This window comes from Triturus cristatus, chromosome 5_2 (assembly GCF_964204655.1).
Source record: "Triturus cristatus chromosome 5_2, aTriCri1.1, whole genome shotgun sequence".
In the NCBI taxonomy this organism is placed as follows: domain Eukaryota; kingdom Metazoa; phylum Chordata; class Amphibia; order Caudata; family Salamandridae; genus Triturus; species Triturus cristatus.
In genome coordinates this window covers 1,073,809,119-1,073,835,869 of record NC_140588.1, presented here as the reverse complement: position 1 = coordinate 1,073,835,869, position 26,751 = coordinate 1,073,809,119, and the positions used below count along the sequence as shown (strand labels likewise).

Genomic DNA, 26,751 nt, shown 5'->3' with positions numbered 1-26,751 from the left:
GGTGTTCCTAACCATTTTGTATATGTTTTCTACTCTTTGCTATTTGTGTATATACTGCATTTTATTTTACTTGTTCATTTAAAAGTGTTTGATACCTGAGAATCTGCATTTACTGATATATTTGGCCTACCGTTCTCCTTAATAAACTTGTGTGTGTTATTTTAAATGCAACAGAATTTGTTTTCTTGCCTTGCCTAAAGGTAGTGCTGTGTCCTTTCCATCATCTTTAGGAAGTGCTGCTCAAAGTGTGTGTTATTTAAAGGTGCAGTGGTCCTATGTTATTCTAAAAACACCTGAATTTGTTTTCTTGCCTCGACTAAAGGGAGTGTTGTCCTTTGCTCGTCTTTAGGGGTGCTGCTCAAAGTGTATTATTTAAAGGTGCAGTGGTAAATTTGCCTCCCAGGTGGGAGTGCAGGGTTTGGGTGTGTCTTTTTAGTGAAAAGCACATTCATTACATACGTTCGGTGTAATATGTTGAATTGAATATTTTTGAAACGCGGGTTACGGGACACTTTTTTGGTGTGCTCCAGTGCGAGCTGCCATTCTCTGTCGTTCAGTGCGCGCCCGAATTCCTCCTCCCATTTCTTCCAGGGATGTGTTAGTGATGCAGCTCTGAGCTCCCGGATGGCCCTATAGATCCATGTGATAAGGTGACGCCCGCTACCCATGGTCAGGAGCGTGTGGAGTGTTGAGTGTGTTGTAGGCTCCCCTTTGGATAGGTCCCAGGTCTGCCTACAGTCCGAGACGATATGCCTATGTAGGAAGAATTGTCCCTCTGGCGGCACATTTTCAGATACCCCTCAGCCTGTCCATTTTGAGCAACACCACTGTGTTGCTGCATGGTTTCTAAAGGCCCTTCGTTCATGTGGTTAGTTATAATACATCTGCTGCTTGCCTACTTGATTTTATCTTTAAGCAAATCTTTTCCAATCAAACTCTCCTTGGTGTGAAATAAAGAATGTGCATCTGGCCATCTCTTCCCTTTAACTTTCTTCCCAATATGGCTTATGCGTGCCGCTAATCTATCTTTCCTGATAGTTGTGGTAAAGGCCAGCGATAAATATACAAAATGCTATTATATCACCTAAGAGCTGTCTGTATAGAAAGGAAAACAGAAACCCCTCAAGATAGTCAAATATGTGCCTTTACTCATTAATTTACCTTTAAAGGTGTTTGTGAAAAACGAAAGAATGAAAGCACTGACACTTATGCAATACCCCCCCCCTTAGCACCAAAACATCTACGGCGTTGAAAGCTCCTATAAAGTGCTATATGACAAACTGAGAGGGGTAAGAATCTGATTTTATTTCCAGTGAATCTCTTTATTCGGTTTTAGTGATAGCAAAGCATTACAGTAGAATGGCTATCAATTTCACAAATTTCCCTCAATAATTCAAGTAATATAATAGAAAAAGCACATTCCCTTGTAATTGTGACCCTGGAGTCGGCATCAAATGTAACAGTCGTATAAACTACTAACCAGGAAAATCGAAAGGAGCCTTGGAAAGCCTTTTAGGAGACAGTACAGGTCAATCGGGGACTATTGCATGCGTCCCTTAAGGGTGCGTTCATTGTGGGAGGTCAGGGTGGTGTAGGCCCACATGTAGCAGTAAGATGGGGGCAGCAGGCGACATGTCCAGATTGGAGTCATCAGGCTGTACTTGACCACGTTTCATCTCCTATCCCGCCTCATGGCCATGGACGAAGTAACCACCTGCTCTACATATTGATATCATGCATGTGTGCTGCTTCAGGGAGGGCAGTTGTCTGACTTGGCTTCTATCTTTTACAGTAGCCTGTTCCACTGTGTGACCCAGGCTCCCAAACCTCCCACCACCTGGGGACCTGAGGCTTGAATCCTATCTTTTACAGGAGCCTGTTCCTCTGTGTTACCCAGGCTCCCAAACCTCCCGCCACCTGGGGACCTGAAGCTGGTCCCATTGTAAGTCTGTAATGGTGCTAAACGAGTCAGACTTTTGAAAATTAAAGTGGCTATCTTTAGAAAGGGCCTGGCTGCCCATCTACTTTCTAAAATCATCTACCAAAACCAAACTGAACTCTAATTTCTCAAGTTCTGAGTCTAATATGAATAAAGGAAAGATCAGCTTACAATGTACAGATCAGTGGTCCTTACAAGGAACTCCATGCCAAATAATGGTTTGCTGCTGAACTTCTCCCCACCCACTATGAAAACAGCATTTTTTTGGCTGTTACGTGTAATTTGGTGGCACTTATAAGTGCAAAAATCCATCAACCGTGCTAAGACGGTTACAACTGCTTTACTAGTCTGGAGTCTGCTTTACTAGTTTTTAATGCTCATGGTGGCATAACTAGTGCTGCACTCCACTAACTTACTGGCCCTAGGTACCCCTGGTACCACATACTAGGCATTTACAAGTAAGTTAAGCTATGCCAAACAATGCAGCTGATAACATATGTAGATATTAGGTGTGGTCTAGACTATTCTAATAGAAAAGGTGGGGAGGGATGGGTGATGTAAAGTGTTCAAGGTATTTCTAATGTTTGCCTTGTTTTATATTATGACTGCTGAGTGTATCATAATAATTACCATTATTCTGATTCATAAGAATTATATACGAATAGTGCATAATAAATACAATTTTATAGTAAATACCTATAACTGTGCGTGTGTATCTTCTTTTTCTATGGGCCATCCCTTACCCTTTGCATTCACATCATATGTAGATCTCACCTCCCACAATTGTCATACAACTTTTCAGATTTACCTGAATATATATCACTCAGATGTTCTCCACTTATACATGAGAGATTTAAACTGTGACTGGGGCAATTATTAGCTGTTTTTGTTTTGAAATTACACAATCTACCTCAACTTTCCACCTTTCATATCTACAATTAAAAAAAATATATGCAATCTGATTTTCACCTTGACATAAGTTATGTTTCCCTACTTACGAAGTAGACTGGTCATCCTGAGGAAATAAAATTTATGAGGCCTATGTGTCCCCTATGCGTTGGCCTATGTGTCCCCTATGTGTTCCCCAACGTTTTTGTTTACATGCATGTATGCCATGCATTTTCCCTCCATGGCCTGTCTATCATGATGCTTATGCTATAACGTGGCCTGCCATCATCCAGTCTCCCATGAGAGAAACGACAAATCTGCACTGAGGCCTACACGTTTTGCATCATGTTTTCCTGCACTCGTGTCATTTTCATGAAAGCCCATTATTGTGGCTCAGCCAGAGCCGAAAAGAGGTTTCAGGCCTCAGACGCTCTGAGAGCTGCAGCTGCGTATCCTTGGCCTTGCACACTTGGGCCTCAGCCAAAGGGGCCCTGTCCGAGGTGCCGAGCACGGTTATCTGCTTACTCCTACTGAACCACATTCCTGCCTGGAGAAGGAGGAATAAACACAACCCGTCTGCAAAGGAGAGAGCCTAGCCTTTCTGTCTCTTTTTGTGTCATTTCAAAGCTCACGTCAGTGAAAAGCCCATAGCCCCCATGTAAGGCCTACGCAGTGAATGAAGAAATAGATGCCACATCGGCTCTTGGTGGTGGGCAACCTATGTCACAGATCAGTCCCTGCTCCGGACTTTAGATATCAGATAATACAAGATGTACTGGTCGTCCTGACACTGAAGGCCTCTCTTCCAGACTCCCCGACTGCACAGCAGCCTTCCCCCAGTTACACGTCAGTTACACGTCATGCTCGAGTTGAGCACAAGTAAGGCAAAGTTCCAGTAAAGTTCCAGCTGATCACGCAACCCCCTCCAGGTATCCACCCACCTATGACATTCACCAATGATCATCACGTGGACGCCCACATGGACGCCCACCTTCACGCCTACTTACACACCCACATGCTCTTATCTCATTCTCTCTTGCTCTGCCTGAAGCACTCCTGCTTACGTATAATATCGAATGTATATATAATGTACTCTGTGAATATTTCAGGAGAATATTCTGAGGAGAAGACCCTTCCTGATCCCTTGTGGTGATGGAACTATTCTCCCTATAACTCGAGTTATTGGAATAAAGCCCTTTTGAACCTGATACCACGGACTCAGCCTTTTGCTTTATGCATGATCATTGATCATATTATAGAAATTATGAGTGCGTAATACTTTATTTACGACATTTAATGGCGCCCGAACAGGGACAAATCCCCTTCCCCACGCGCCGGAGATGAAGGTCCAGTTTTGCCCCCTTCCACAGCCGTGACGGACTTCAAGTGTACACGTCGCGGGTTTTCCCGCCAACTCCCTCAGGCCAACGAAGGAGACGGACTGCGACCAGGCATCCATACGAGGCGGTGAGGATTGCGGATAGTCCTGACCCAGAGCCCACCCTGCGAGAGAGCTGTGTCCGAGGTTTCTAGAGACCCACCAAAGATACGCCATTCCCTGCGCAGCGTCAAGTGTCCGAGGCCTTCAAGTTCTGCTTCCCGGTGAGTTTTTCATGGGGGTTGCATAAAGACGGGTTCATTTAATGAACACGGTAAAGACGTGTCTCACTTGTGAGACCGGTATGTTTTCAAGTATTCAAGTATTCAAGAGCATGCATCAAGTATTCAAGTATTCAAGAATTCAAGTATTCAAGTTTTCAGGTGCACCGATTTAACTGTATGAATGTTATTGTCTTAGTCAGGTTCAGTTAGGTTTGAATGTGTCAGGTTTTTATGTAAGTTTGTTTCATTGTGATTTTTGTTTTTGGTTCATTGTGATTTTTGTTTTCGGTTACATTCCAACATGCCGTTGTTTTCGAAACTGCGTAAGATATGTACCAGAAAAGGTGTACTAGAGGAACCAGTTAACATTCCGCCTAGAGACACACCTGGACATTTCATGTACTGTAAGCATGGTTTAGATGCCGTGTTGTTTTTAGAACTATGGGTGGATTACACGAAGGATTTAGAGACAAAGTATAGATGGCCTATCATGGGAACGTGGGATGCGGAATGTATTATGTAGGTAGAGGAAGAGTTATGGAAGAGAAAATGTAGACCTGCTCAGAAGGATGCCATTGAGTTTTGGCGCAAGGAGTCACATAGAAGAACAGAGTAAGTGTTCCACAAAGCAGAGAGAAGTAGACCGGAGTCTGAAAAAGCTAAAGAAAAGAAGTTACAGGAGGAAGGAGAGCGGGTAAAAAGAGAACAGACTGAAAGAGAAAGAAATACTGTCGTTGCTGGTATTTATCCCGTCCTTTCAGAGGAACTAGCAAGAGTGGCCCCAGTAGAAAGACCAGTTAGAGTGCCACCGCAAGTACCCCGATACATATAATAATGATATAGTAGCCCAAAGGTTCTTGAGCCTCCCACCAGAGGAACAGCGCATAGCTGGTGTTTACATGGTCCAACATTTGATTACGTTGTCAAAGGAAATTGAGAGGGGTGTAGCTAGAGAAAGAGCAACACCTGTGATTTGATGACACCCCTAATGTACAAAGTGTTAACGAAAAATAATTAGTGATCGGTTAAAAGTTTAGCTTGAGAAAAAATTGTGGGTATTTCGAATTTGCAAATTGTTCAAGAATACAGGTTTGTGTTCTTGGTGGTTCAGTGAGCCAATGTGTTGGGTCCAGACGGTTGTGGGTCCTGATTCACGCTGAACATGCAGAGACTCCCACCTATTAGAGGTTGATAAAATAAGTACCATTGTGCGAAGTAATACCCAATCTCTGCTCTGTGCTAGTAAGTTATGTGCTGTACATTATTCACCGTGAGCGTTTTACTAATCTGAGATTGGAAAAATAAGATTACGATCCCCTGAAAACAAATTGTATATCAAAAACAATTTTTCAATAGGGCGAATTATTGCAGTTTATATGGAATTGAGAAGACTTTTTGTCTTTGACAGCTTCAGAGTGAGGAGAAGGTGGGGGCTGAATAGAGCAGAATTCTGACCTTGAAGCCAGTAAGGTGGGGGCCGGAAAAGGAGCAGTACACAGGCACTGCTTAGAAAGCTTCTCTGACATAGCATCTGTGTAATGCCTGCAGCCGGAGAGCCTTGAGGGCCAGGAGTAGACAGAAACAGATGGCTGGCAGCCCAGGCTCAAGCCGCGGGCTGAGGGGCTATTTTTAGCTTCTCTGATAAGACAGGGCAGCTGAGAAATGAAACTCGAGAAGCATTCCTTTGTTCTATTCTGTGCAAAACCAGTGCCCCGAGGAAATGTCTATGGAAGACTGTTGTTTTATTTCTTAGCAAATGTTACATTGCTTCTAGACAAAAAGTAAAATGATGCTCTTGCTTGAAATTTTAAGGGCTAAATGCCTATATAAAAACGATTTTCAAATTCAGACAATTTTAAATTGTGGCCCAAAGCTGCCACCAGTTGGATTGGCAAAATGATCCAAAGGTTACAAATATGAGAAGACACATGAGATATGCGCCTTCAAATAGGAAATCAGGGTACATTGTGTTGAAATAGATGCATAACACCTTTCCAAAAAAGAAATGTTTGTGTGTTCTTCATTTTTGATTATTCTTGCTGGTCCTGTGTGTCAGAAACGACACAGTCAGTTCAGCTGACAGCTGGTCATCATTAAGATGACCTGCTGTCAGATGGGGGTGAATAGGGCAGGAAAATCAGTTATTGATTATAAGCCTGACAAATTAAGCAGGCCAGAATGTTCACCTCTGAGCTGTAGGTACGGTAATTGCGCATCACTGCTCATTTATATATGTTAATGTAATTTGTCTATGCTTTCTGTGCTTGGTATACTGATGGCTCGGCATATGTATTTTATATATGTTTTGTTTTTGTGTCGTATTGACCAGTCTGTTTAGCATTAATAAAAGTTCTCCTGTGCAGTACAGAGATGGTCGTGACAACGTCAATCTTTGCGCAGCGCTTGACTGGAACTTGTTCACAATTACTAAATTTCACAGAAATGATATTACCATTATCATGCTGTCAAAATAGCAGACAACACGTTATCAGTGTATGTCTAATTGGTATTGGAGATGAATAAAAAAAAAAGGCTATGCAAGACTAAAATATGTTTCACATGACTGCCCTTCTCTTATAGACAGGCAGCCTCGGTCATATGTTTCCAGATTGGACATTAAGGAACCATTATGATCTGTACACTCGCATCTTAACTCTTGAAATGCCTGTTTTAAATAAGGACTGCCACCCCAGAGTGACAACTCTGCCTTTTAGAATGTTGTAAATGGGCTTCCACAAATGAGGCTCGGTATTTAGGGTAATGAGAAAATATCTGACAGGATTTCCTTTTTCAAGTTTGCTTTAGTAAGCTCATTCTTGTAAATGGTGGCGCCAAAAGTTGACATGTTTTTAAATTAGGCCATTGGGTTTGGGCTTCTGAAGGGAGATGTTTGAATATGAAAGGCGAGGGATGCAGCTTATTGTATAGGTGGAAATTATTGCAAAATGACTGATTTCTTTAGCAGACAAATTATTAATTATGAAATTATCAACATTAATAAATGTTCTTATACTTGGTTTTCCAAATATTTAGGAAGCTTAGCATTCCTATTAGGGCCTCCTAGCATTAATATTGACTTCAGGTTGGTGTAGGTTCACATAATAGGGACATTTGCATATGAGATGTCATTTGGCCAGCCTATGAGCTAACACAATGAGGTTTGTACATTTGCTAGAAGGATTTCTCGCCATTTCAAATACGCTGTGCATCTCCTATAATTTTGCTTACGCCCAGTTGCTACACGCAGGGCTTAATAGTGTTGACAAAGACACAGGGTTTGATAGTGTTTGACAGCAGTGAAATCTGTTCCAGATTTCCTCCTGTCAAAAAGGGGGGAAGGAGGAGAATATTGACCAATTCAATCCAGGAGAATATTGGCTTCCTGCTGGCCCCTGAGGAGGTTCGCTTCCCGCTAGCCCCTTAGAAATTAAGCCGAGGAAATAGGTATGTTGCTCTTCCCTTTTCTCATGTTTTATTGTGATCTTTCAGGGGAATTAGTTGTGGGCAGTTTTTTTTTGTTCTACTAAGCTTAGGCGAAATGACTAGTTCTTCATTAACTAGTCTGTGTGAATACACTCACAATCTTTACTAGGAGCTGATGTTGAGTAATTTGGATTAGGACAAAGCAGTTTTTTTACTGACGTTATTTCAACCACACATAGAGATCAGACGATGCAACATACTGAATCCTGCTACTCTTTTGCCCTCTAGTACAGAAAACGTTCCACCACATGACTGTGTTGAAGTAATACATACCGTGACTAAACCAAGACAAGACTTGACAGATGTTGCACTCCCAGACCCTGACCTAACACTCTATGTTGACGGCTCATGCATGAGGACGGGGGCGGGAGAATTAGTGGCAGCATATGCAGTGACCACTGCTACTGAAATCATAGAGACTAAAAGAATAGACATACTGTCAGCACAAGCAGCAGAGCTCATCGCTCTGACACAAGCATGCATAAGAGCTAAGCACTTGAGAGTAAACATTTACACCGATTCACAATACGCATTTGGGGTAGTTCACGATTTCGGAGTACTATGGAGAGAAAGAGGTTTCTTGACCTCTCACGGGGCCAAGATACAGCATGGCCCCCTTATACAAGCCCTTCTGGAAGCAATACATTTACCGACAGCCATAGCTATCCTGAAATGCAAAGCACATACTAAAGCCACAGATACCATTTCTCAAGGCAATGATCTGGCAGACCAAACTGCTAAACAGACAGCTCAGACCCCACTAGACATGACGAACTCACAGATACCATCAATGTCCAAAGCCATGACAGTCAGGGATCCTTCCAGGGATGTACAAGACATACAGACACATGCTACTCTAGATGAATTAAAGAAATGATCGGAACAAGGAGGGGTACTGACTGATCAGGGTTGGATGACTAAGGGCAAAGCAACATGGTTTCTTCCTGATTCGATGGTACAGGTGATCATAAATACCGCACATAGTCCTGCACACTTAGGAGAGAAAGCAATGCTAGACAGCTTACAGAATATATGGTTCAACAAGCACTTGCGTGCAGCAGCAAAACAAAAGGTCAGAACATGTATGATCTGTTGCCAATTCAATCCAGGTAAAGGCATTCCGATGGAACAAGGTGGATTCCATCCACCTGACCACCCTTTTGAAGTCCTCCAGATGGATTATATCCACATGGACAGATGTAGAGGTTACAAATATGTCCTGGTAGTCGTATGTGCACTCACAAGATGGACAGAAGCTTTTCCAGTCCCTGATTATACTGCTGTAACTACCGCCAGACAATTGGTGCGAGAGTTTTTCCCACGTTCTGGATTACCGCGTGTCGTATATTCCGACAACGGTCAGCCTTTCTCCTCTGAACTCATGAAACAGGTGTCCCTTCTGTTAGGGTATACCTGGAAGTTTCATTGTGTACGACATCCTGAAGCAGCAGGCCTTGTAGAAAGGCACAATCAGACCTTAAAGATAAAAGTAGCAAAGATTTGCGCAGACAAAGGTGTAGATTGGATGGTAGCCCTGCCGGTTGCCCTCTTTAACATGCGAATGGTAGCCCATTCTAGAACAGGCTTATCTCCTTACGAAGTGGTCTTCGGTAGACCACCGAATATGTGGGGCACTCCGATGCCTAAAAAGATTACTGATGTTGATAGTAACATGCTGACAGATTATCTGGCTTCCTTGATGTCTGCACTACTCTCTTGTCGTTCGCAGGTTGCCGCCGCCTTCCCTGACAACACCCAGGTCAAGGAACACTCCATCGCTCCTGGGGATTATATTTTAATAAGGAACTTTGACAGGACGAGCCCTCTTGAGCCGAGGTGGAAGGCGCCGAAGTTAGTGCTATTGACCACAAGAACAGCCGTTAAAGTCGAAGGACGGAAAGGATGGGTTCATCTTCATCATTGTAAACGCTACTTCGGGAATAACGATTCTTTTAAAAAGGACACAAACTTTTCAGACTTTGAGCCCCCTTTACTAGAGGAGACTCCTCAGCAGGAGTACAAAGCTAAACTTAGATCTAAAAAGTCAGAACCCGTTTGATCAATTAAGTCCACTAGGTGGTGAAGCGGTTGAACATGTATTCTGGCTTGCATAAGATCTTGGACAATGATAATGATAAAAAGAGCAAGATGAAAAACAAATACTGTAAAATATTACGTAGTAGATGTATAGTGACTTTGATTTTTCTATTTCTTCTGTGCATCACGATAATATGTATCAGCTTAATACTACATGCTATTTTTCCTCCTATTGCCTCACTCTTACACTCCTCCACTAATGATACCATAAAGCACACATTTAGTGATCTGCCATCCCATGAGCTATCATATCGACTTGCCTTACGCAACAATACCTTTATTCAGATGCTGCACCATTCACATCAGACTAGCAATGCTACAGACTGCTGGGTCTGTGGCCGACTTCCCCCGTATCAGAAGGTGAAGGGAGTGTTGCCTCTTTTCCCTTTTCCGTTCTCCCATAATGGTTCTTGCGGAGCATGGTTTGCCTTAATGACATCCATCAACGGTGATGCCAAAGAATGTCAAGATAAGGAGTGTAGGGGTGACTGGGTATGGGGTAACTTGAATAAAGTCATGAATGAAGCATGTTTCCCAGACGAAGAAGGTCTTCCCCAAAGAAAAGGTACAGATCTAGAAAATGAAGAGTATCTGCAAGGAAATGCGACCCTCGACTTTATAATGTTTAATGTCAAGCCCATACACAATGTAGGTCCATCCTCAATCACAGTCCTGCCAGTGAGAGGGGACTTGTGTGTCAGAAAAGAAGGCTCAGTACATTTGGGGCACAGCGAGTGTAATACTATAATAGAGTTTAAAGACAAAGGAAAGTCCTATTTCAGAGCATCACGACACACCTACTTTATTTGTGGCCAGACAGCCTATGTACAGCTGCCCTTAGACTGGGGTGGGACGTGCTACATATCATTTCTTTTATTCCTAATAACGGACCATCTGTATACAAAGCAATAACAAGGCTCCACAAGATTGCCCAAAGCATACACCAAGACCCAGGCACATGGACTTGGTCCAGTTGGCTCTGGGGAGTAATATCGGTATGGGGATGGAAAGTGTTGACCGTCTGTGGGTTAATACTACTAATGATATTCAGTTGTTGTCTATGTCTGCAGTGTGGCCCGGCCATTTGCGGCCTGTGTGCTACTGCATGTGTTCCACATCCCCATATACTAAGTATTGAAAATGGAAAAATAATGCTGCAAGAACAGATCGACTGTCTCATGAGAATAGATGTGACATGAAGGGTCCACTAGGGGACAAGGAGGGAATGAGGAAATAAAATTTATGAGGCCTATGTGTCCCCTATGCGTTGGCCCATGTGTCCCCTATGTGTTCCCCAACGTTTTTGTTTACATGCATGTATGCCATGCATTTTGCCTCCATGGCCTGTCTATCATGATGCTTATGCTATAACGTGGCCTGCCATCATCCAGTCTCCCATGAGAGAAACGACAAATCTGCACTGAGGCCTACACGTTTTGCATCATGTTTTCCTGCACTCGTGTCATTTTCATGAAAGCCCATTTTTGTGGCTCAGCCAGAGCCGAAAAGAGGTTTCAGGCCTCAGACGCTCTGAGAGCTGCAGCTGCGTATCCTTGGCCTTGCACACTTGGGCCTCAGCCAAAGGGGCCCTGTCCGAGGTGCCGAGCACGGTTATCTGCTTACTCCTACTGAACCACATTCCTGCCTGGAGAAGGAGGAATAAACACAACCCGTCTGCAAAGGAGAGAGCCTAGCCTTTCTGTCTCTTTTTGTGTCATTTCAAAGCTCACGTCAGTGAAAAGCCCATAGCCCCCATGTAAGGCCTACGCAGTGAATGAAGAAATAGATGCCACATCGGCTCTTGGTGGTGGGCAACCTATGTCACAGATCAGTCCCTGCTCCGGACTTTAGATATCAGATAATACAAGATGTACTGGTCATCCTGACACTGAAGGCCTCTCTTCCAGACTCCCCGACTGCACAGCAGCCTTCCCCCAGTTACACGTCAGTTACACGTCATGCTCGAGTTGAGCACAAGTAAGGCAAAGTTCCAGTAAAGTTCCAGCTGATCACGCAACCCCCTCCAGGTATCCACCCACCTATGACATTCACCAATGATCATCACGTGGACGCCCACATGGATGCCCACTTTCACGCCTACTTACACACCCACATGCTCTTATCTCATTCTCTCTTGCTCTGCCTGAAGCACTCCTGCTTACGTATAATATAGAATGTATATATACTGTACTCTGTGAATATTTCAGGAGAATATTCTGAGGAGAAGACCCTTCCTGATCCCTTGTGCTGATGGAACTATTCTCCCTATAACTCGAGTTATTGGAATAAAGCCCTTTTGAACCTGATACCACGGACTCAGCCTTTTGCTTTATGCATGATCATTGATCATATTATAGAAATTATGAGTGCGTAATACTTTATTTACGACAATCCATTGTATTGACTATGGTTATTACAATATATAACTTATATGCAAAGCCTTGTAAGTATCCTAGCATACTTTGGAATAGCAATTGGGTCTGTAGTTGGATAGTACTTTGGCATGTCCCATTAGCATTCAGTCCTCATGTCTAGTGATGGAGCAAGGACTCGTAGAAAAGAGATTTGCTCGAAGGGAATCCTCTCATATAACTCGTAACGTCATACTAATTGCGTATCGTATAATTAATATGCACCACATTCCATATTTTATCAAGACAAAGCTTGCTTATGTGTTTTATTAACAAGTAACTCGAGTGAAATCTAAAATGGCCACTAACGCGGGAAATTGTATTGCACATGCGTCAACCACGTCTACGTAGTTATGACGAGCTTTTGCTTGGAGGAAAATTTCGGCACTTGTGCAGACACCTCCAAAATGGCCGCTTTGAAACTCACATGCTAAGCATCTGCTTTGCTGAAACTAAATGACACTATTTTACTAATTACTAATGTGGGGAGAGCATTTATAAGTAAATGGGATTAGAGTAGAGATAGGCGGTATACAGTGAAAACATCTTATTTGAAATTAATATGTTTCTTTTTGACTTTCTTATTAGCTCATATTTGGGCCTTTCTAAGAGACCGAAGTCTGTATCACACGTGATCCATACACATGCGCAAAATGAAGGAGCCAGAAGCCGGGATGTTATTCTTTAATCCTGTCCAAGGACACATTTGTGACATGTCCTGGGACCCTGCTCGACATCCTGCACATCGATTTGGACAAATGTTATATGTATACTTTTTGCTTGATAAAGATGTGAATACGGGTGGGAAATATAGTTTGTGAATAAAAATTAAGGGGTGGGAACACTGAACAAAGAACCAAAGGAAATATATTAAAGCTTAGCATAGTGTGATGATCATCCCCCCTTGCTTGCCCAATCAGAATTACACATTCTATAATTTTGAAACATTAAGGGGTGGTACATGGCATTAGAAGGGTATCATTGAGGTAGTTTAGTTAATTAGTTAGAACATAGAGACCGGAATGCTGCAGAGCTCAGGATGCTGTCGGAGTATCGAGCAAATGCTGAAGAAGAATCTTATCGTAGACTTAGAATTTAAGCCAAATAATTAGAAGAAGATCGCGGAAGAATCGAGGAGGAAGATAGTGTCAGAGAGGGGTGCGGCGAAGGCATCGGATCTAGAAGAGGTCACCTTATCCGGTCCTGAATCCTGTCCGGAATACTGTCCTGAAACCTGAAGCCTTTGTCTCCTGTCCTTTCCCGGGGGACCCTTCCCAACGCCTTGGCTAAGGGGTCGGTTTTCACACAATTCTAGGTAGCTATAATGTTCTGTAGAGCAGTGGATCCCAAACTTTTCACTCCTGAGGACCCCCATTGAGTCACTATTGCAAGCCGGGGACCCCCAAGCAATTTGTATGATTTAAATGTCAAACATTAAAACTGTAATTCGAAAAAAATAAACACACTTGTGTGCACATCAAACACAAACTAGACTTGAATTACTAAATATGTTAGTATTTTTATTTAAAAAATATTTTCAAAAATTGAAATATTTTAATGAGAAGGTTGGTGCTGCATCTCGCGGCTAACTTTTCATTGTTTGGTTGTATTTCGCTGCCCGAGGCTCCTTCTCCTGCCAAGGATGGACTGGATACCTAAATCTGCCCTGGCAAATGTTGTCAGACCAGTCCCTGTACAGTGCACACCGAGTGCAGCGAGTGAGCCTGACCACTACAAAGGGGGCGTTGGGGGACTCTCCCCCAAGAAAATTGGGGGGAAATGGTGCATTTTACAACACATTTGACATTATATATTGAATTGTATTAGCTTTTAAAGCATAGTAAATAATGACCTTTCTATGCACCAGGATACAACAATCCTTTGTCAGTCTTCAATGATTGTCAATCTTCAATGATTCCCTCACTATTACCCTCCAACAGTGCCTCTCATCTTTCCATAGCCCCACTGTCACATGTATTTAATTTATTTCATAGCACCTCTCATACCTCTGTAGGGTGTCAGAGCACTTTACATCACACACATACAGAGACAATGAATCATACATGTGTATATCAGTGAATAGAACATGTTACTTAAGGCAAAGGGGATCACAAGGTGTAGGATTCACATGTCACATGTCATCCATACGGGAGGGCTTGGTCTGGAGAAGCACAAACTCAGGATTCAGAACATAACACAGGGGTTAGCGTTAACTATAATAATAAGGATTTATTTCTACCAAACAAACCTTTTTAGGAGCAACGGGATAATGAAAGACTGGGAAAAAGCATTACTTACTAACTGGTACCATGCAGTTTGCATGCAGCGCTTTGATGACAGTTTATAGCTCACTGTGCTAGATTACGATTGGAACTTGTGAACTGCACAATAACAAAATAATCTCTGTGGCAAAAGCAGGAACCCACTGAGCTATGCACAAAACAAAATACTGTTTTTTTAATGCATGGTAGACATTCTTTGCAGCAGGCATATTAACCACCTGTGCTTCCTTAGATGAGTCAAAGCTGCCACAGGACAAACCCCCCATCTCTCTCCAGCATGTACATTAATCACCGAGTTATCTTGACACTTTTATTGCTGCCCAAAAACTGCTGATTATAAAAGGAACATTGCAACTGCTGCCTGCGGACCCCCTGGGAATGTTTCACGGAACGCCGGGGGGTCCACGGACCCCAGTTTGGGAATCACTGCTGTAGAGTTTTATTTGTACTGCTCTTTCTATCCGCTCCTTTCTAAGTTGAAAGTCTTATTTAATCTTTATCATTCCTCCTTCCATGGGTGACCGAGTCCGTTCTGTGCTTTGATTTTGGCTCACATGAATTTCACTTAGATAAACATTTAAAATGTTCCAGAGTCTGTGGTTATCTCGTTGCAAAGAAAGTTGATTTATTCATGTCATTTCACCGTCAACTAGTTCAACTAATGGTCCATTGACTAGAGGAAAGAACTTTTTGATCGGTGAAAGATTTAGTTAGAAATGCTAGATAACTAAATCTCAGACAGACAATTATAAAATGGACTCTAGTTGATTAAACTGACCTGTGTGAACGTGTGTGTTTATGGGCCCAAGGTAAGTATGCAGTATTAGAGTATCTGAGGCTGGTTTAACGCTGGATCAGTTTTTCTGGTAGCAGAGCTATGGTTATTATTGAATAGTTCGGTGATAAACATTGATTTTATTGATTATTGATTTATGTTTTAACAAACCCGTTAATGTCTTGTTTTATGTTGTCTGGAAATTCCCGGGAAACGAATAGTGGGTGGTAAATCGAAGCCATACTGCAGTGAGGTGACTCGTCTCTTAGAAAGTACTGAGGAGCTATGCAGGGCTATCAGTGCTAAATTAGGGACTATTTTTCTGTGTGGAAGTAAGGGTGACTGATAGCAAAGGGTTCGCTTGTGAACCTTTAGTGTTATATCACCTAGAAAGGGTAACACCAAAGGTTCTTCTAAGCTTGGATGAAGAGTAAGCGGAAGGTCTTACTCGCAGTATATGAAGAGTAAGCGGAAGGTTTTACTCGTAGCAAAAGAAATAATCTATCCTTTTGGTTCTAGTGGAACAGACAGAGTAGCTAATGTTTTTATGTTGTTATTAATGAGAAAATAAATTGCGAATTTAAAAGAAAATATGTTTTCGTATTACCTTGTGAAGGGAGGGCCAGTCGGCAGAGTTGTACTGACATCACTGGGAGCCACGCTGGGATTGGTTGAAGCAGCGGGTGAGTGACGAGAAAGGGAATTGTAAAGGAGGGGTCAGTTGTAAGGAGTAATACTGACGTCACAGAGAGCCGCGCTGGGATTGGTGGAAACTGTAGGTGTGGGACAAGCACAGATTGTAAAGGAGGGGTCAGTTGTGAGGAGTTATACTGACGTCACAAAAAGGCTGCGCTTACATTGGACAAATTACGAGCGTGTGCTGATTTTGATTGGAAGTTGAATAAAAGTTGATTTTGGATTAGTAGGCGGAAAATTGTATGGTTGATTTTTACTGGTCATTTAGTACAAAGTCGACTGTTGCAGGGATTCTACTTATGCACAGAACTATGCACAGGAAACCAGGACCTCAGTGAATTGTGGTGTACCAAAAACTCACCTCAGAACCCAGAACCCCTTATCCGACCAGCATCAGTGTCCCATTCGTTATCCGAGTTTTTTATCTCGGCGGTCCCAATGTATAGACAACCCAGAACAAGCGACTTAGTGTATTCCCAGGAATGGTGGGAATCAGAAATACCTGTTCGTAATTATTCTCATATCAGTCCACAACAGAATAAACTGAGACACGGTAAAGTTTAAATGGTTTATTTTATAAACCTTGTGTCATAAGATGCAGTACTTTGGCTAACATAAGCAGACAAATGATTAAGATCAAAACCATAAGCATAGTTACAATACCAGAGAAAATGAAAGGAGTAATCATAATAAAATGACAGTGGATGACAGCCACCTTCTTTTCGCTAGTAAACTAATAATATTATTATTAGACTAATAAAAGGTCTCTAGGCTTGAATGGGGAACCCCATACCGTAAAGATCAGCTTAGTGAAATCACATCACAGGATGAGCTAGACTCTGCTCCGGGGAAAGCTCTTCTTCCGAATGTGTCTAAAGCATGCAGCACTGCAATATTAAAAGCACTCGACTTTCAGGTATTTGCAGCTGCGTGCGTGTTATGGCTAAATAGTGGGCCGATCAACCTGAACCCAACAACATGCACCGTCTAGCGACCCAGACTGTTTCTTTACACAATGTTCAGACCAAGGTCGCTGCTCACTGTTAGGGATGTGAACAACAGACAGTTCTCATGTGAAGCAAAGGCGAGCAAGCATTTCTCAATTAATAACATGTAACTACAGTGTCGTGTGCAAAAGCAGCAAAAGTGGCAAGATGGCTTTCTAACATCTAACGCGGTTGTGCTAACTTAGCATTGTACGTATATAAATAGCAGTCTTCACTACACCCCCCCTTGATCGGACCACTAACCAGTAGAGGCGCACTTTCAAGAACGCAGAGTTCAAGTTCGATATAACGGAACCAAGGGCATAAATTGTGAGTCCATATAAGGTAAGTGAAAAGTTCGAAGAAAAAAAGGAGAGAAAAAAAACATTTAAAGGGGAAAAAATATCATCGATGGATGTTCAACGAAATGAAGGGGGAGAAAAAAAAAATACAAAGTCATTCCACAGGAATTCTGGATGACCTCCAAGTTAATCCATCAAGGTATAAGCACAATAAGTTGCAACAGCTTCCAAGAGGAAATCATTGGAACGTTCTGCAAAATTATCTGCCATCCAGTTCAGCAAGGGGAAGGAACACACATGTTCCTCGACAAGTGGAGCCTCTAGCACCATCAGAGGACAACTGGTGTGTTCTTCAAGATAACTTCTCGCTAAGAATTCAGCTGCAGCCGTCCTGACGTCCCAATTCCCTAGGACTCCATGTGCTGCTCCACAGGCCATAATCCTGACGCCAGAACAATCCAACTCATGAGCCACTAAGGGGCTCATTAGCCGATCATAATCCGGGGCAGGAGACACCGAGTTCGACAAGCACAAATCCAGAGCCCATTGGAACGGACAGTCTAGGCAATGAAAGACAGGCTACACACAATTAAAGTAGGGAAACCGGAAGGACAATCCATAGGCTAAGCTTAAAGTTGCCAGTGGTAAAGTGCCATAGTATTCAAGCATCCGGTTACGAAGATGGAGCAGCCGGGACATGCTGTCGTGTGAAGCAAGTTGTGCATCCATAGCGTAGTACGCAGATCAACAAAAGCACCCCAGCTACGAGGGCGAGAATCAAAGGGAGACCTCCAAAGACGCTGGAAAAAATAGAATGAAAAAATGCCGGGATCACACCAAAAATAGTTTGAAAGGAGGTCACGAGGCCGGAGCCCACAATTTTAAAAAAATGTACCAGGCCACTTGTTGACGAGGCATTAAAGATAGTCTGAATCAGGGCCCCAAAATGAAGTGGGAGATCAGTATTCAAAAGCGCTTGCACCTCTGTGCGCGCATTTGCTACGTGAAGGACAAATGTTTCCCGGGAAGAAGTCAACGCGACTTCTTTTTGAGACAATAGAGCCCTTATTCTGCTCATCTTGTTGAACTCTGCTTTCAAGGTTGGAATGGAAGGCCAGATGGATACATCGAGCCGTCCATGCGGGGGTGGGAAAAGGACATTATTACAGCAGACTACTCTCTGTGATACAGTCACTATGTAGGGAATTCCCACTAACATCCCACAGCAAGCTTCACTATTTAATAGCAAATAACTACCGTTAGCAAGCAGCGTAAAAGACGGTGTTATAACTGGCACCGGGATCCCTTTCAGAACGCAAGCTAAATTAGGAGCGTGCACATTACATGCACCATGCAATTGAATGTGCCTACACACTACTGAATGATCTGGAGTGGAAGTGCACTCTTCACCTTTTAAGTAAACCTCTTTTCCGTCCCTCACGCATCTGTACGTGAATGGGAGTGACCAAACTTCGTGCAGGAAGGCAGTACCCAGTTTTTCATATCTGCCAAGGGCATAATGTTTCATGCACGAACTGAACTTAAACAGGGGGAATGGTAATGTGATCAACCCGTGGATAAGCCACACAGCGGAGTTTAATTCGGCAACAGAGAAAGGTAAAGGTTCTAACTTTTCAATGTGCAGCAATGAGTATGTTGCATCTTTCATGGACATGAACTGTTGTTTCGCAGTTAAATTAAAAGGAAGGAACAAAGATGAAGTATTAATGTAATCCCAAGAGACTTTCCCAGCCTTTAACGTTTGCAACGTCCATGCAAACTGCATAATGGAATGCAATTGATTTTGACCATGATACAAAACAGACAAATCATCCTGCACAATGTCTACCACAGATGAAACAATATTATCTAAGGTATAAATTCTGGAAGACAGGGTGTTAATGCTATTATCTATTACAGCCAATACTTTCTCCATATTGGCTTGATCAATAGCTCGTAATCTGGATGCAGCTTCAATCTGAGATAGCTTCCAAACTTCGTTGTAAACAGCATATACCCATCTTCTGGACCTGCCAACCGCAGGACCTTTAACAAAATCCTTCAAATCTATTTTGTCGTTCAATTGTGATAAATGAAGTTTAACAGATGCTAAGGTGGAATGTTGCAGCCAAGATTGGCATAACTTCCCTACTGAGTAGGTAGTTACTGTGTGAGAAGATTCAAAACGGGGGTCTACACGAACTTGTGTATACCCCGGTGCCAAATCCAGAAACCGATGTTGACAGGAATCTGAACTCGTTTGCCATACTAACCACCCTTCCGGATTCAATTCAGAAATATTGAAGGATGTGTTGGAAACGTATGACTGCAACGTAGCAAGAGACAGATCCGTATGATTATCCCAATTAGGATAAGCACCCAGACCCGGAACGGAGGGAGAATTTAGTTTTTTAGAAGTAGCCAATCCAAAACAGGTGGTCTGAAAAATCGACGAATTCAAAAATAACATGTGGTTCGGGATGAGGCAGGCACGATGCAAAGCTTCTGTTCCCTGTACCTGCCACAGTTTAGAACCCCAAACCGATTTAAGATCGATAGTAGCTTTCCACAGATCATAGCCTCCGATTGCCAACTCGTCCATAAAGGACTTGGAATACAACAATTTGGTGTGTGTCAGTCTAACTTTAGAAGCAGACTCAGCCACAACCTTAAAATAAAAGGAGGCCGGATTCGACACACTGAAGTCAGAAAAATATGTGAATTTGTCCACTAACGTGGTGGAGCTGCCCAGCCTACGGGCTGGACAGTGTTCCCATTGTGTATAATTTACAAAATTTTAAAACGTATTTGCTTTGTGTAGGAAATGCGTGCCATAATGTTGATAGCAGAATTGCTCATCATAATTAGCAGTATCTAAATACAAATCCTCAGCATCAAATGCAGCATAATATTTCAAATCAGAAAACAGTGCTTCTATTGCTAGTACATCCCAATCATCCGAGTGTATGTTTTGCTTAACTACATCACCCATAGAAACACGAAATACATTTGGCACATTGATTACTTCAGTGGGACCATGAATTTGAAATTTAACAGCATCCCAAGCGATCCCATCCAGTACAGGCCAGGCAGTAATGTTCACAAAAGTCTGGTCCCTTTTCATAATATGTAATGAGGAGTGGGGGGCCAGAATTCCATCAATTAGTCTAATTGTAGATCTTTCTTTCAGGTAGTGTCCATTTATAAGTCTAAAAAACACTACCACAAAGCCAATGGACATAAACAGAAAAATACATATGAGCACGAGCCAAATGTAAATCCAAGGGAGAATTAAAAAATGTCTTTTGAACCAGGCAACAAAAATCGAAACTTTTGATGGGGCAATGGAAGTCATTGAATTAGTGTCAAAGGAGTAGCGCGACTGGGTAACTGTGGTGGATTGTAAAACAGGCAACGGGACATCCGCAGGATAAGCATACTTAATATCTTCAGGTAGACCACCAGCTGACGGCGGCAACAAAGGACCAGTAACTGTATGCACCTCGACGGCAACATCAGGCAAGGTGGTTGAAGCTGGGGCCACAACAGAATTTCTCAGCATTGAAGGGCAAGAAACCGCTGGTGTCATACTAAGAAGAATCGGCCACTCGCTGTAGCTTGACATTGTCAATAGAGATGTACCTGTTATCCTTGCGACCAGGAAGTGGAGGTAAAATGACTGTACGTGTACCCTGTACACCAAGCAACGGAACTGGTGCACGATAAGAGGGGCCGAACTCCTTCTTGTTCTCCACCTTCTCACGGACCAGATCACCAACTCGAGGTAGCCAGCATGATTTGGAAAAAGTAGGTTGTACCAAGGCATAAAGCGACTTGATACGCTGGGCATAATCAGGAATGTACGTTCGACCGAAATTCAGAAAGCCCAGCAGAGATTGTAATTTCTTCAGTGTCGTAGGAGCACGTAGGCATGCGCATTTCTCTAGGAAGTGCAGAGCCAATCCTCGACCTTCATTGTTGAGTTCGTATCTCAAAAACAACACTGTATATTCCGCAATGTGAGACTTCGCAAAGTTGAATTTGTAACCGAAGTCTGCAAACAAAACAATAATGCGATCAACGCGACACAGATGCGGCCACAACTCGTCATCTGTGAGATAAATATCATCCACATACGAGTACGCATCAGGGTCTATGCTCTCTAACAGAGTGACTACACGAGCGGCAAAGACACCAGGGCTGTTTTTATAGCCCATCGGTAATCTTTTGAAATGTTTTTGTTTGCCACCCGAGGTAAATGCCGTCCACTCACTACTAAGAGAGGACAGGTTATGGCTGTAAAAGCCGTTGGAAATGTCAAGTGTGGTTTTAAACCGTTTTCTCACGAGACTATCGACGAGAGCCAAACTGTGGGTATTCTGTACTGCGCATGTCCGGCAATGAGAGTTTAAATGCCGGAAATCCAAAACCAGGCGGTACGACCCGTCAGGCTTCGTCACAGTGAATAAAGGATTATTCATTGGTGACACACATGTTTCCATTACACCTTGATATTCCAATTGTTCAAGGATAGCCGCGACGTGAGGTCTTGCTTCGCGACGCATGGGATATTGGGGTTGTGGCTGGGGCATGGACCGCAACGGAATCTCATGGCTGGGAGACAATTTATCCCAGCCTACCTGATTACGATACAAAGCAGGTGCAAGCACCAGAGCCCACTCCTCGGCGAACTTCTTAGCTTGGTCCTTTGGCACTGTGTGCGCAAAGGACGGGAGGATCATCTCCTCCCCTGTAGGAGCATCTAAAATGAAAGCCGGGGGCCAATCAGCCTCTGCCAATAGAATATCATAGGAAGAGGTCAGATTATCCCAAAATCTCCCTTGAATCGTGCGTTGTATGTCACCTTCAATTAAAAGGACTATATTATACAGTCTGTCAGGGGGAGCCACTCTAGTGTCTGCAGTTTCTACAGTTATGAACGTATCAGTTGCTGTCGCCACCAGATATGGACGCAGTGCTTGTCGCACTACTGTAACTTCCGCCGCGCTGTCGAACAGCGTTAGTGCCCATGTCAGGTTCTGAAGCTGCGTCCGCACTATCTGTGGCATACCTCGCTGTTAGCGCAGTAACTTTCTTCTTCTGAAACGGGGGTCGTTGACGTGCAGACTCGTCCTGCTTGCCTTTGCCATCAGTCTGACGGGGTTGCTCACGACTTTGGGCACCCCTTCCTTTCCCACGGTCTCCGCCACCGGATTGTGAAGCCGATGTTTCCTGTGAAGAACGAGGAGAGCGTTGTTCAGTAACCTGAAATCTATCAGGTGACTTAATACTAGATTGATCATATGTGCGTTCACTAGACGACTGTACGGGTGAGGCAGGACGAGACCCCTGTTTCTGTTGCTGCTTCCCCTGTTTCTTTGCTCGCCAATTTTGTTTAGGAAAATTAGGGCGTTCGTCTTTAGTAGACGAGCTCACCTTAGTTTGCTGTACTATATCAGGAATTATCACAGTTGGTTTAACACCTAAGGCACTGCGGCCTATGGTCCTATAGGCTTCCGCAATTATTTTAGCGAACTCCTTAGGCCTGTCGAGTTCGTCCACACGGCCCAGCTTATTAACTACTTGGAACTGCATGGCATCGCCTTTGAGGTTGCCCATTACCATTGAAGCAACCACATCAAACACTCCGACAAGCCTCATTCCCAATTCAACAGCAGCCTCCGCTCCGTGATTCTCTTGAACACGTTTAATGACGGAGGGTAGTACAGACATAGACGGAGTGCCGAAGCACTTCGAGTAGGTCACTGCAAAGACCTTGCCCCAGTTTGCGCAATCGGCCATATCTGGGACCAAGTCTTTTGGCAAACTAATGGTGAGAATCCTGTGTTTCTCCACAGGAGAGGTATGCGGAAAAACTGCCTCCAGTTGGTCAAATTTCTCAGCAAGCCAATAAGGTAAATCATCCTTACTTTGGGGGCGCTTGCCCATCACCGAATTAACCATAACAGGACTAATAACCACCGCATGGTGGTCCGTTGGTTGTCCCGCAACAGCAGGTGCCCCCACCTGCATGTTGCGTGACACGTACTGCACTAAAGCCCTATGAACTGTAATCAGGGCTGTGTGTAGCACCCGCAACTCAGCCACCGCCACCGTGAGATAGCGGGGATGAGGCGTAAATCCGGCCAGCACCGGCCATGTGGCCCCTGCAATAGACAACGGGCCCATTCTAGCCGGTGCAACCGCATGGGGAAGGGCGCCATTAAACCAAATGGTATGCTGCCAGGCAGAAATAGGAATTTCTTGTATACGGCGTATAAATCGCAGGTAGCTGCGTGGGAGTATAGGAATGAAACGTATCATCGTCTGCATCCACCGCCGGAAAAGTCACCCAAGAGTAGAACAACTCATATGGGTAAGACGCATCAGCGCTCACCACAAAAATAACAGCCATCAATCAATCAATCAATCGAAGACACTTATAGAGCGCGCTACATACCCGTAGGGTCTCAAGACGCTGGGGGAGGGGGGGTGCCGCTACTGCTCGAACAGCCAGGTCTTCAGCTTCTTCCTGAAGGAGAGGTGGTCTTGGGTCAGGCGCAGGTCGGCCGGGAGGGAGTTCCAGGTCTTGGCGGCCAGGTAGGAGAAGGACCTTCCTCCTGTAGTCGCTCTTCGGATGCGGGGGACGGCGGCGAGGGCGTGGTTGGCTGATCGGAGGTGGCGTTTGGGAGCGTAGAAGTTGATGCGGCTGTTGAGGTAGCTCGGGCCTTGGTCGTGTAGGGCTTTGTGTGCGTGGGTGAGGAGGCGGAAGGTGATTCTTTTGTTGACGGGGAGCCAGTGAAGGTCTCTCAGATGTCCGGAAATGTGGCTGGTTCGTGGGATGTCGAGGATGAGTCTGGCTGAGGCGTTCTGGATCCGCTGGAGTCTCTTCTGGAGCTTGGCGGTGGTACCGGCGTAGAGGGCGTTGCCGTAGTCCAGTCGGCTGGTGACGAGGGCCTGGGTGACGGTCTTCCTGGTCTCGGTGGGGATCCACCAGAAGATCTTCCGTAGCATGCGTAGGATGTTGAAGCACGCCGAGGAGACGTTGTTGACTTGCCTGGTCATGGAGAGGGAGGAGTCCAGGATGAAGCCCAGGTTGCGTGCATGGTCTGTCGGTTTGGGTGCGGTGCCCAGGGCGGGAGGCCACCAGGAGTCGTCCCAGGCGGAGGGTGAAGAGCCCAGGATGAGGACCTCCGTCTTGTCAGAGTTCAGTTTCAGGCGGCTGGTCGTCATCCACTCGGCTACCTCTTTCATCCCTTCGTGTAGGTTGGCTCTGGCAGTGGCGGGGTCGTTGGTCAGGGAGAGGATCAGCTGGGTGTCGTCGGCGTAGGAGATTATGCTGAGGTTGTGTTGGCGTGCGATGGCCGCGAGGGGGCTCATGTAGATGTTGAAGAGGGTGAGGCTCAGAGAGGATCCTTGAGGGACGCCGCAGATGACTTCGGAGGCCTCTGACTTGTACGGTGGTAGGCGGACTCTCTGAGTTCTTCCGTCGAGGAAGGAGATGATCCATTCCAGCGCCTTGTCCTGGATTCCGACGTTGCTGAGGCGCTGTACTAGGGTGCGGTGGCAGACAGTGTCGAATGCCGCGGAGAGGTCTAGGAGGATGAGGGCCGCTGTTTCTCCGTTGTCCATCAGGGCTCGGATGTCATCGGTGGCGGCGATGAGGGCGGTCTCGGTGCTGTGATTGGCTCGGAAGCCGGACTGTGAAGGGTCGAGGGATCCATTCGTCTCGAGGAAGGCGGCCATCTGCTTGTTGACGGTCTTCTCGATGACTTTGGCTGGAAACGGGAGGAGCGAGATGGGGCGGTAGTTCTTGAGTTCGGTGGGGTCCGCTGTTGGTTTTTTGAGTAGAGCGCTGAGTTCGGCGTGCTTCCAGCTCTCAGGGAAGGTGGCGGTGTTGAAGGATGTGTTGATGATGTCTCGCAGGTGGGGTGCGATGACAGCGTCGGCCTTGTTGAAGACGTGGTGAGGGCAGGGGTCGGTTGGTGATCCGGAGTGGATGGAGTTCATCGTGCGGATGGTGTCTTCGGTGCTGATCGGGGTCCAGGCGTGGAGGGTGGTGGTGGGGGGTGGTTGTTCGGTCATGGTGTGCGTTGGTTGGTTGTTGAAGGTGTTGTGTATGTCCGCGATCTTGTTGTGGAAGTATGAAGCGAGGGAGTTGCAGAGGTCTTGCGATGGGGTGATGTCGTTGTTTCCTGCGCTGGGGTTGGATAGCTCTTTCACGATGTTGAAGAGTTCCTTGCTGTTGTGTGCGTTGTTGTCCAGCCGGTCCTTGAATGCAGTTTTCTTGGCGGCGCGGATCAGCTGGTGGTGCTTCCGAGTGGCCTGCTTGAGGGTGGTCCTGTTGTCCGGTGTAGGTTCCCTTCTCCAGACTTTCTCGAGGGCTCGGCAGTTCTTCTTGGAGCTCTTGAGTTCGTCGGTGAACCACGGGGCTTTCTTGCTGCCGGGTCTGCTGGGCAGGGTCCTCAGCGGGGCGAGCTCGTCCGCGCAGTTGCTGATCCACTTCGTGAGGTTGTCGGCGGCCTGGCTGGGGTTCGCTGAGCTGGCAGGAGGGTGCTGGCTCAGGGATGTGGCGAGCTGGTCTGCTGAGATCTTGTTCCAGCTTCTGCGGGCGGCCTGTTGCTGGTGGTGGTGGGTCGTCGTTCTCTTGAAGGTGAAGTGGACGCAGCTGTGGTCCGTCCATTGAAGCTCTGTGGCGTGGCTGAAGTTGATGTCTGTGCTGGAGGAGAAGACTGCGTCGAGTGTGTGTCCGGCGCGGTGGGTGGGGGTGGACACCAGCTGCTTGAGTCCAAGATTGGCGAGGTTGTCGAGCAGGGTGCTGGTGTTGCGGTCGTTGTTGTTCTCCAGATGGAAGTTGAGGTCTCCCAGGAGGATGTAGTCAGCGGAGAGGAGGGCATGCGGGCTGACGAAGTCGGCGATGTCCTCGCTGAATGGGGTGCGTGGTCCCGGGGGTCGGTAGATCAGGGTGCCTCTGTGGGTGGTGTTCGGGTTGGTGTGGATCTGGAAGTGCAGGTGTTCTGCGCTGGTCAGGGTGTTGTCGGTGCTGGTCGTGAGACGGATGGTGTTCCTGTGGATGATGGCGATGCCTCCTCCCATCTGGTTGGCGTTGCGGTCCCTCCGGACGATCTTGTAGCCCTCTGGGATGGCGATGGCGATGTCGGGAGCTGAAGAGGCGTTCATCCAGGTCTCCGTGAGGAAGGCAACGTCAGGGGCTGTGGCGTCTAGGAGGTTCCAGAGTTCGATGGCGTGTCTGTGGACGGAGCGGGTGTTGAGCAGGATGCACTTGAGGT

At 45.2% G+C, this 26,751-nt stretch overlaps 1 protein-coding gene across 2 annotated transcripts in view; it reads left to right on the top strand.

Annotated features, from left to right (window-relative positions):
* Positions 1 to 26,751, top strand: part of LOC146829692 (serine protease 23-like) — a 1,412,546-nt gene that overhangs the window by 1,162,640 nt on the left and 223,155 nt on the right. The window contains exon 12 of one of the 2 annotated variants that reach the window (XM_085608399.1): positions 13,009 to 13,899. The exons of the other annotated variant lie outside the window; for it this stretch is intronic. Coding sequence (XP_085464525.1) covers positions 13,009 to 13,108 — 100 coding nt within the window. The 3' untranslated portion in view covers positions 13,109 to 13,899. Of the gene's footprint in view, positions 1 to 13,008; positions 13,900 to 26,751 lie in introns of those variants that run through there. 2 annotated transcript variants of the gene reach the window in all.